At 43.1% G+C, this 12167-nt stretch overlaps 1 protein-coding gene across 2 annotated transcripts in view; it reads left to right on the top strand.

Annotated features, from left to right (window-relative positions):
- The first annotated feature begins 9287 nt into the window (after window positions 1–9287).
- Window positions 9288–12167, top strand: part of UVRAG (UV radiation resistance associated) — a 103164-nt gene continuing 100284 nt past the window's right edge. Inside the window, exon 1 of one of the 2 annotated variants that reach the window (XM_056561182.1) lies at window positions 9288–9665. In XM_056561182.1, the coding sequence (XP_056417157.1) occupies window positions 9564–9665 (102 nt within the window). In that variant the 5' untranslated portion in view covers window positions 9288–9563. The remainder of the gene's footprint in view (window positions 9666–12167) is intronic. The other variant, XM_056561183.1, reaches the window with a different exon arrangement.

Raw genomic sequence — 12167 nt, 5'->3', positions numbered from 1 at the left:
ACATACGTCAAAAAGCACCAGAAATGGATGACAACAAAGTGCTGGAGAGTTCTGAAGTGGCAGCAATGAGTCCAGATCTAAATCCCATTGATCACCTGTGGAGAGATCTTATAATTACTGTTGGGAAAAGGCGCCGTCCAATAAGAGACCTGGAGCAGTTTGTAAAGGAAGAGTGGTCCAACATTCCGGCTGAGAGGTGTAAGAAGCTTATTGATGGTTATAGGAGGCAACTGATCTCAGTAATTTTTTCTAAAGGGTGTGCAACCAAATATTAAAGGGGTATTTCAGGCAAAAACTTTTTTATATATATCAACTGGCTCTAGAAAGTTAAAGAGATTTGTAAATTACTTCTATTAAAATGTTTTAATCCTTTCAGTACTTATGAGCTTCTGAAGTTAAGGTTGTTCTTTTCTGTCCTCTCTGATGACACCTGTCTCGGGAAACGCCCAGTTTAGAAGCAAATCCCCATAGCAAACCTCTTCTAAACTGGGCGTTTCCCGAGACAGGTGTCATCAGAGAGCACTTAGACAGAAAAGAACAACCTTAACTTCAGAAGCTCATAAGTACTGAAAGGATTAAGATTTTTTAATAGAAGTAATTTACAAATCTGTTTAACTTTCTGGAGCCAGTTGATTTATATAAAAAAGTTTTTGCCTGGAATACCCCTTTAAGTTAAGGGTGCCAATAATTTTGTCCAGCCCATTTTTGGAGTTTAGTGTGATATTGTGTCCAATTTGCTTTTTTTCCTCCTTTTTTGGTTTAGTTCCAATACACACAAAGGGAATAAACATGTGTATAGCAAAACATGTGTTACTGCAATCCTTTCCTGTGAGAAATACTTCATTTATGGCCATGACTTTATCCGTGTTCCTCCTTTTGTTGGTGTATTTGTGCCACTTCTTACCGCTCTTACCTTTTGTTTTTTCCCCCCTTCCTCTGCGATACCATTATCCTGTGATGCGCTTATATTTCAAATCTCGCGAGCTTACAGTTCAGTTGGCGGACAACTGAATTGTTCCCGCCCTTCCCTCTCCTCAGATGCGGCATTACAGTTTTCAGTCACTTCACGTAACCCCTCTGTGTATTCCTCCATTACTTCGGTCACTGACTGGCTTAACTGCGGCTTCGGCTGTATATATTCCGACCGCAGTTCTTTTCTAATACTCTGCTGCCCCCTACTGTCCTTTTTAGGATGGTACAGCTATATATTTTTTCCCATTATTATATATTTATCTACTCTTAGTTTTATATACATAATTTATAGCAGCTTACTATTCATAATTAGCAATTTATTACCATATATATGAATTAATTAGTTATTAAATTAACTAGTTCATATATTTACATATATATTACATCTCATATTTTACAAAATATAACTAAGTCTTCTGAACAAACTTCTTCTAAAGACTGTGAATATGTATCTACGGAACAGACACAAGACATTGTTGATCAATCTGTGTCAATGTCAGTGCAAAAAGCAGTTAAAGGGGTATTCCAGGAAAAAACTTTTTTATATATATCAACTGGCTCCAGAAAGTTAAACAGATTTGTAAATTACTTCTATTAAAAAATCTTAATCCTTTCAGTACTTACGAGCTTCTGAAATTAAGGTTGTTCTTTTCTGTCTAAGTGCTCTCTTATGACACGTGTCTCGGGAAACGCCCAGTTTAGAAGCAAATTCCCATAGCAAACCTCTTCTACACTGGGCGGTTCCCGAGCCACGTGTCATCAGAGATTACTTAGACAGAAAAGAACAACCTAAACTTCAGAAGCTCATAAGTACTGAAAGGATTAAGATTTTTTAATAGAATTAATTTACGAATCTGTTTAACTTTCTGGAGCCAGTTGATATATAAAAAAAAGTTTTTTCCTGGATAACCCCTTTAATTCTGCAATGGTTACCATGCATGAGTCTGTGGCGAAATCGATTACTATGGCAATCTCTCAATCTTTTGCTCATAAAGAAGCCCAGAGCACTAAACATACCCAAAATATTCCTGTAAAGAGTTATTCTGATTATGACGGCCATAATCCTCAGAAACACAGGAAAACTATTCCTACTGAGGTGTGCCAGGAAAATGAAGCAGGTGCTTCCTCATGGCACCATTCACCCTCTACCCGTGAGGAAGTAAATGAAGTAAGGGTTAATAAAGCCTCTCATCGGTCAAAACCAAATTCTTTTCAGGAATGCTCTGGGGACACTTCTGCAGAGGATTCCATTTCCTCAGATTCTTATGACCCCTCCTATTACCCCATTGATTTGGAGGGCAGTGATACAAATTTTGATTAAATTGATCCTGGGAGTAATACTATATTTGATAGCACAGGTACCCCCTTTTTCGATCCCTCCCACATCAGACATCCTAGGTTGGGAGAGTGGATCCCAAATCCTCAGGTGGAGCAATGTTTATCCCACTGGATTAAAAAAAAGGGCTTGATAAAAGTCCCGTAATAAGCTGAGAGCGGAGTGCCCTAGGCCTACTCTTCCCGCTAATGATGCAGCAACTCCTGAACTTGATCCCATTTTAATCAAGTATCTTCAAAAAAAACTGGGAAAAACCCTAAAAAAGGTATAGACCATGCTTTCAGGACATGTAAGGATAAGGTCCTCGACCTCCTGGGTCCCCTTACAAAAATTCTAGAATTATCTGAAGAGCCCTTTGTGTCGGGCACTCCTATTGATATTAACACCCTAAATGGTTGGTCTCAAAAAGCTATATGCCTTTTAGGCAATGCAAACGAATCCATCTCTATTGAACGGAGACGGTCAATTTTAATGAAATTAGATCCCCAGTTAGCCCACCTGGCCACTTCAGAATCCTCCACACCTACTGAGGGTCTCCTTTTTGGGGACAATTTCATAAAAGAAATATCCAAATATGTTGGCCTATTTTTGTCTTTGGATAAGGCTCAGGCCTCATTAAAAAAGGTCTTCTCAAAAAAAGTTTTTGGGAAGGCTGTGAAAAACCGGGGTTGTTTTCCCAGCCGAGTCCCACAATTCTGATCAAAGTATCCAGGCCCCCCACAACACGTCAGACAATCCTACAGTGTTCCTGTCCCTCAACCCCAACACTTCTTTCCCTACCGAGGACGGCCCTGGAGGGCAAGGGGTCAAAGAGGTGCCAAACGATCAAGATCTTCTTCAGGTAAGTCTCCATCATCCTTCTCTCCAATTTCCAGTGGGCGGATCAATCAATTGGGAAATTATCTCCTCCGACCAGTGGATTCTCCACACTGCACTGGGTTACCAGATAGAATTCCTATCCAATCCTTTTCAGAATCCGTTCAGACACGAGGACGCCATCACAGATCACCACTCCCGTAACCAGCTCCGGAACACCTAATGGCAAACTAGAGTCCAGGACATCTACTTCAACAGGCCGGACGCCAGCCGTGCCAGCCCAGGACTCAGCCACCCAACTGCCGGACAGGCACTTACCCATCTGTGCCGACTGCCCAGCCGTGCCAGCCTATCCTGTCTCGTTCTTCCCAGGAGCCGGTGAGTGGTGCTGTGCACCGAACCCTATCATTAACAGCCGTTCGGACTTAGTACGATACCTCAGTGCAGCGCATTCCTTTGGTAACTTTGTATCACCTACCGACGACTGAACTGTGATAACATCTGTATACTGTCACATGAACTGTGTCAATACTGTTACACTGCATCATTGCGGCAAATTTGTATCCTCAACTTATGAATGAACTGTGACAATCTGCCAGCTTATTATCACAGTATGCTTCTACTTCAATGCTGAACATCCCAGGCACTTTTTGATTGAATTATAACAAGCGCTTCAACCTAATGAATTTGATTTATACCAGAGACTGCCAATAACGGTTTTCGATATACAGTACATTACTATATTTTTACAATTTTATTACTACATTTTTTTTTCTTTTTTACCATTCTTACCACCTTTTTTTTTTTTTTTTGGACCCCTATACCCCATGCAAGGGCTCTGCTGAGGTTTAATAGGTTGTCCTATATTATATATTTTAATCAATTGTTGTATTTAATAAATACCATATATTAACTTTTACTGGACCAACTCTTATTTTACTTATTTTACCTATCCTTCTTACTTTCAAATTGTACCTTGAGGACTGGTTTCATATAAATTATGTTTATATACCTCCATACCTTTTCAGAATCTATTACCAAATCCAATACATTTTTCCAAAACAGACCAAATGTTGGTACAATAAGAGATCAGAGACCTATGTGCAAAAATTGCTATAATTCAAGTACCTCTAAACAATACAGGTTTTGTAAGCAATCTCTTTCTAGTAAAAAAGAAAGATGGTGGTCACAGACCTGTCATAAACTTGAGACTTCTAAACAATTTTGTATGTCACCGTCATTTCAAGATGGAGGTTATCCATCTACTGAGAGATCTCTTATTGAGAGAAGACTGGTTGATAAAAAATCAACCTCAAGGACGCAAATCTTACAGTCCCTATTCATCCTGTCTCTCAACCTTTCCTTCATTTCATTTGGAACAAGCAAAAATGGCAATTTACTTGTCTCCCTTTCGGTCTCTCCTCCGCCCCATGGTGCTTCACGAAGCTAATGAAACCTGTAGTTTCTCCATGTGAGTTCGTCTAATAATTTATTTAGACAATATTCTCATCATGGCCGCTTCTCGTCAATTGGTCTCCCTACACATGGAATGGACTTTATCTCTTTTATCCAATCTCGGATTCATAAACAATTACGAGAAATCTATTCTAATTCCCTCAAAAGTGGTGGAGTTTCTAAGATTTTCCGTGAACACCCATACTGCCCTTCTCAGTCTTCCTTCAAAGAAATTGAAGACTATTCGGAAAGAAATTCGGTCCATCCTCAACAAGGACAAAATTTCTCTTCGCTCTATAGCTCAAATTGTGGGTCTCTTGTCCGCCTCCATTCAAGCTATCTTTCCAGCCCGATTACATTACAGGGCTCTTCAAAGATTAAAAATCCATCATCTAAGAGAAGGTCTAGGATACTAAGACAAAGTTTGTCTGTCTTCAGATGCCAAAGAAGAACTCCTATGGTGGCTTCAATACATGGAATGGTAGCTATAGGAATGGAATGGCAAAGCCATCTTCAATTCCAATCCACACCTAATCCTGGAATCAGATGCGAGCCTCAATGGTTGGGGAGCTCGTTACGGTTCTCTTTCAACAGGGGCAAGTGGTCCCCCTCGGAGTCCCAAATGCACATCAATTGTCTAGAACTTTTAGCCGGCTTTTTTGTGCTAAAAAGTTTTGCCAAAGATTTATCCCACGCTTGTATTTTGACCCACATGAACAACATTTCAGCGGTTCAATACATCAATCGTCTTGGTGGAACGAAACTGTAATCCCTCGCCAATATCGCCAAAGATCTTTGGCATTTCTGCCTGGATAGAAACATTACTCTAAAAGCGGAGTATCTTCCAGGCCTTTCCAATACTGTAGCCGATTGGAATTCCCGATATCTGGTCAACTCCAGCGACTGGAAACTACATCTATCGGATTTTCATCAAATCAACCTTCTATGCAGACCTCTTCATCTGGACTTGTTTGCCTCTCAGCTCAATCGCCAAATACCTCAGTTCTTCAGTTGGCGCCCCGATCCGGAAGCATTAGGAGTGGATGCTCTCCTACAAGTATGGCCTCAAAAGACTCTTTATGCGTTCCCTCCCTTTGCTCTCATTCCCAGAGTTCTTCTCCAAGTATCCATTCAGAAATCGACTATAGTTTTGATTACCCCTTGGTGGCCGACACAGTTTTGGTTCCCACAGATCCTGGGAATGTTATTGGACTATCCGAGACTTCTTCCGGAACTTCCAAATCTACTTTTAGATCCATCAGGGAATTTTTATCCTCTTGTCCTATCGCATCAACTTCCTCTTGTGGTTTGGCTGATTTCGGGTCAATCCCATTTGACTCAGAATTTTCTCAATCAACTAGAGATATTCTCTTGGAAGCCTGGGCTCCAGGTACCAGTTCTGCTTACCGATCAGCATGGAAACTTTGGGTTGATTGGTGCATACAACGGAATTTGGATCCCTTACATGCACCTATCCCCCATATCCTGAATTATCTATTGACTTCTTTCGATTCTGGCAAGGCTTATTATACCTTAAATCTTTATCGATCAGCCATTTCATTTTATCACAATCCTGTCAACTCCATTCCTATTGCCAAACATCCTTTGGTTTACAAACTTCTTAAAGGAATGCGTTTTAAATGTCCTCCTTTACCTAAGTATCATTCTACTTGGGACGTTAATACGATTCTTAATTTATTTCTATGCTGGGAAGAGAATGATTCCCTTTCATTGAAGTTATTAGCCATCAAACTTACTACCCTTCTTTCTTTTATCTCTATTAAACGAGTTTCTGCTGTCAGAGCTCTAGATATATCTCAAAGACAATATTCACCTCAGGGTGTTACTTTCACTGTTCACAGAGGCACTAAAACCAATCTTCGGGTGCATTCACACCACGTTTTTGCAATACAGTTCCCGTATACGTTTTCAATGTGAAAACCGTACGGCACCATATTGAAAACCGTTTGCCAAAAGATGCATCAGGTTGTGTCCATTTTGCATCCTATAAGGTTTTGTCAGCTTTTTTCCCGTACCCAAAACTGTAGTCTACCACAGTTTTTGGTCCGGGTAAAAAAACTTATTAACCCCTTAAGGACCCGGGGTTTTTCCGTTTACCTTTAAAAAATCATAACTCTTTCCATTTTGCACCAAAAAATCCATATGATGGCTTATTTTTTCCGTCACCAATTCTACTTTGTAATGACGTCAGTCATTTTACCCAAAAATTTACTGGAAACGGAAAAAAAAAACATAATTGTGAGACAAAATAGAAAGAAAAATAATAATTTGTAATTTTGGGGGCTCCTGTTTCTACACAGTAAATTTTTCGGTAAACATGATACCTTCTCTTTATTCTGTAGGTCCATGCGATTAAAATGATCCCCTACTTATATAGGTTTGATTTTGTCGCACTTCTGGAAAAAATCCTAACTACATGCAGGAAAATTAATACATTTAAAATTGTCATCTTCTGACCCCTATAACTTTTTTCTTTTTCCACATGTGGGGCTATAACACTGCACACACTGATCTTTTACATTAATCAGTGGTTTCTCATAGGAAACCAGTGATCAAAGATTCTGCCGCTTGACTGCTCATGTCTGGATCTGAGGCACTGAGCAGTCATTCGACGATCAGACAGCGAGGAGGCAGGTAGGGACCCTCTGGCCGTCTTGTAAGCTGTTCGGGATGTCGTGATTTCGCCGCAGCGATCCCGAATAGCTCCCTGAGCTAACCGGCATTGTTTGACTTTCACTTTAGATGCGGCGTTCAACTTTGAATGCTGCATCTAAAGGGTTAATAGAGCGCGGCACCACGATCAGTGCCGCGCGCTATTAGCCATGGGTCCCGGACGTTATTAGAGGCCGCATGGCATGGCCCCTCGTTATAGAACGGGAGCGGACTCATGATGTACCGGTACGTCATGGGTCCTTAAGGGGTTAAACCATATACATTTTTTTTTTTAACATGGGAGTTAATGGGAACCGTACAGAACCGTATGTGTGTACGGTTCCATCCGGTTTTAAAGGAGTAGTACGGCGTGCACTTTTCTTATTTTATCCGGTCCGGGCTGCAAAACAAAAGAAAACAAACTTTCTCTTACCTGCCAACGCACCCCCGGAGCTCCGTATGTGTTCGGTAGCCGGGTTGTTTGCTTCTTACTTCCTGTTAGCCTGGCACGTCACACGGAGCTTCAGCCTATCACCGGCCGAGGTGGGACGTCGCTTCGGCCAGTGATAGGCTGAAGCTCCGTGTGACGTGCTGGGCTAACAGGAAGTAAGAAGCAAACAGCCCGGCGACCGAACACCTATACCGGAGCTCCAGGGGCGCGTTGGCAGGTAAGAGAGTTTTTTTTTTCTTTTTTTTTTTGCAGCCCGGACCGGATAAAATAAGAAAAGTGCGCACCGGACTACTCCTTTAACCATATGAGTTTTGACTTTGCACAGTTTTTTTCTTGGAGTGAAAAGGTAAAATACTTTTTTTTCTTAAAAAAACGGATGCAACCGGACATCATTTTTCAAACCCTATACGGTTTTTAACCATATACAGGTTAAAATCTTTACTCACGTTTTGATACAGTTTAGTCCGGTTTTGAGGAATCAGTTTTTCATCAAAAACCTGATATGGGAACTGTATTGCAAAAACGTGGTGTGAATGCCGCCTTCATTCTAAATAGATAAAAATGAGAAAAAGGGGGAGGGGGGGAGGGGAGCAGGGGAGAGACTGGAGCTCAGGTCTCTCCCCTGCTCCCCCCTCCCTCCCCCGTCTTCTCTTCCTTATCTATTTAGTCTATGTTCCCATAACAGGACATCTATTGTCTTAACCCCTGAATATTTGTGAGATGTAACCTGTGTCTTCTGCTTGTGAGCTTAGATTGATTTGCTTTGGACTTGATAAAGGGAGAAATCCCGAAAGCTTCTCTACAAAATGCTGTTAGTCCAATAAAAAAGGAATTACAAGATACTGCAACATTTTATGATTTGCATCAATATATCTATATATATATATATATATATATATATATATATATATAGACAAAGAATAAGTCAGCCAGCACTTTAGTTGATACCAAACTATTATATGGACCTGGCCTACAGGTGCACGCAACTAGGCTAGATATACAGCAACAGAAGAATACAGCAGCACACAAGGATATAGGGGAAACATGTACATGCAGATAAAACATGGAGAGCTATACAGCTATGGTGTAATAGATGCAAATGTGAAACTATGAAATATTTGACCGCCGGCGGAGACAAATTTGCGAGCTAAGTGCCTCACTATCTCATAGTTTCACATTTGCATCTATTACATCATAGCTGTATAGTCTCCATGTTTTAACTGCATGTTCATGTTTCACCTATATCTTTGTGCTGGCAGTGTGCTGCTGCATTCTTCTGTTGCTATATATATATATATATATATATATATATATATGTATATATCTGCATGACTAAGGCCCTGTGGGCCGAAACGCGTCACATTACTCGAGTTCATGTGATGTTTCCTATGGCAACCAAATAAAGAAGTTATTTTTCACGAGTTGGCGCTGGACATTCAGTCCGGGCGCCTGTGCAGGGGTGAGCTGGATTACACTCTTTTCCTGATATATATATATTTTTTACAAATTATTTTATACATTTATTTTGTTTCATAGTAGCATAGTCTCTGTTGCCCATAGCAACCAATCACAGTCCAGCTTGTAGGGATGTTGCTGACCACCACACGTGACTCCCATTGATAACAGATCCAGCGAGATAAGCTGTAGGACACGCCCCCTACCGTCGTAACCAATAAAACGGTCGTCTCCATGGCAACCCACCTAAGCCAATCGACGGGTCGGACTATGGAAGTGTAGGGGCGGGGCGCCGTGCAGTGTTTGCGTCATGTGACATTGTTGGTGGCGCGCGCGCCGCTCGTGCCCGAGACCCGGAAGGAAGCGGCGTCATCCAGTCAGTCAGTGAGCGGAGCCGCCGCCGTGATGAGCCTGCCCGGGCCGGTGCTGTCCTCCGGGTCTATCCCTCCGGGGGTCGGCATGGTGGCTGGGCCTCGGTCCCTGCATGTGGAGCTGCACACTCAGCAGGTGAGATCAGCGCTGGACACTGTGGCCTGTAATGTGGCCTGTTATGGTCTATGTCAGCGCTATTAGCATGCTGGGAGTTGTAGTTTTGCAACCTCACCTGTCAGGACATTTCAGGAAGTGTATTTTTCCAGCTGCTTAGAGCATGCTGGGAGTTGTAGTTTTGCTACATCAGTTTTCAGGGCATGCTGGGAGGTGTAGTGCTGCAACCTCGGCTGTCAGGGCATGCTGGGAGATTTAGTTGTCGTTTTGCATCCTTGGCTTCTGGTGTACGCTGGGGGTGTAGTTTTGTATCCCGGGCTTCCTGAGCATGCTGGGGGTTGTAGTTGGAGGTGCAGTGTGGCATCCTCGGCTTCCAGGGCATGCTGGGGTTTGTAGTTGTCGACTGGTTGTCAGGGCATGCTGGGAGGTGTAGTTTTGGAACCTGATGGGAATGCTTGGGGGGGGGGGGTGTAGTTTTGCAACCTCGGCTTGTAGGCCATGCTGGGAGTTGTAGTTGGAGCTGTAGTGTTGCAAACTCTGCTGTCAGGGCATGCGGGGAGGTGTAGTTTTGCAAATGCTTGGAGCATGCTGGGAGTTGTAGTTTTTCTACATCAGTTTTCAGGGCATACTGGGAGGTGTAGTGTTGCAACCTCGGCTGTCAGGTCATGCTGGGTGTTGTAGTTGGAGGTGTAGCGTTGCATCCTTGGCTTCTGGGGTACGCTGGGTGGTGCAGTGTTGCATCCTCGGCTTCCAGGGCATGCTGGGGGTTGTTGCTGGTGACATTGGTTGTCAGGGCATGCTGGGAGTTGTAGTTTTGCAACCTCAGCTGTCGGGACATTTCAGGAAATAGTTTTGCCGCTGCTTAGAGCATGCTGGGAGTTGTAGTTTTGCTATGTCAGTTTTCAGGGCTTGCTGGGAGGTGTAGTTGGAGGTGTAGTGTTGCATCCTCGGCTTCCATGGCATGCTGGGATTTGTACTTGGCGACTGGTTGTCAGGGCATGCTGGGAGGTGTAGTTTTGCAACCTTGGGGGGAATAGGGGGCTGTAGTTTTTCAACCTCGGCTTGCAGGGCATGCTGGGAAGTGTAGTGTTGCATCCTTGGCTTCCAGGGTATTCTGGGTGTTGTAGTCTGGACATCGGTTGTCGTTTTGCAACATCTGGTTCAGGGGCATACTGGGAAGTGTAGTTCTGCACCCTCGGCTGTCAGGGTTTGCTGGGAATTGTAGTGTTGCAGTTGCCTACATTTTTCTGTTCTTTTGATTACTTCCCTGATGTCTTCTCCTCTGTCAAACCATTCAAAGCTCTACAGAGTAAGAACTGTCAGCAGAATAGTGAGTGCAGCTCTGGATCAGGCCGGAGCTGTATCCCCTGCTCTCACATCACGCTCTGCAGTCGTCTGTCCTCCTTACGTAATGAAGGTTTCCTGCGGTCTTGTACGGAGGGAGAAGTTGTCTCCTTGTTCTGGTCTTCTGTACAGATGATGGGAGTAGTAGTACACCAGCTGCATGTCTCTTTCCAGGACAGTGAAAGTGGCTGGGATTTCCTCTGGTTCTGCGTCACTCGGCATTGTTGTTTGTGCGGAAAAGTTGAGCTCAGCCGATGAGATGTGCCGGGAGTCAGGGCGGCTGTTCTGTCAGCTTGTCTGGACTGGACCCTTTATGCTCTATTCTCACGTACAGTATTCTGAGCAGATTTGATGCGCAGGATTTTTTGCTGCAGATTTCAATGTAAACTAAATGACTGAGCACAGTTTATAATCTGCAGTTACAAATCCTGCGCATCAAATCTGTGCAGGATCCTGTATGTGCGAACATAACCTTTAGGGTATGTTCAGAAGAGCGGATTTTACGCTGCGGATTTGCCGCTGAAGGACCTCTGCTGCCTTTACATGTGCCTACTCTGAGCGGCAATACGCAGCTACGTGCTGACATAATAAAGCGAAGTGTGAGTGGCCGCGCATGCGCTGTATACTCGCACACCTCACGGCCGCTCCCCCTGCTTAATGAGTTAGGCCGAGAGCTGCCGTGATGTGCGCGTATACTGCGCATGTGCGAGGCGAATCGCACATCGCAGTGTGTCTGCTCGTAGCTGCGTATTGCCGATCTGAGTAGGCACATGTGAAGGCAGCATGCAGAGGTCCTTCAGCGAAATACGTGTGGAAAATCCGCTCATCTGAATGTACCCTTAGAAGGTTTTTGTTATACAATACAAGATATAACTCAGGATCAGTACAGGATAAGTAATGTAATGTATGTACACAGTGACCTCACCAGCAGAATAGTGAGTACAGCTCTGGAGTATAATACAGGATATAACTCAGGATCAGTACAGGATAAGTAATGTAATGTATGTACACAGTGACCTTACCAGCAGAATAGTGAGTACAGCTCTGGGGTATAATACAGGATATAACTCAGGATCAGTACAGGATAAGTAATGTAATGTATGTACACAGTGACCTCACCAGCAGAATAGTGAGTACAGCTCTGGAGTATAATACAGGATATAACTCAGGATTAGTACA

The sequence above is a fragment of the Hyla sarda genome, chromosome 2 (assembly GCF_029499605.1).
Source record: "Hyla sarda isolate aHylSar1 chromosome 2, aHylSar1.hap1, whole genome shotgun sequence".
In the NCBI taxonomy this organism is placed as follows: domain Eukaryota; kingdom Metazoa; phylum Chordata; class Amphibia; order Anura; family Hylidae; genus Hyla; species Hyla sarda.
The sequence above is the reverse complement of the archived record's forward strand: the minus strand, read 5'-3'. Positions and strand labels throughout refer to the sequence as shown.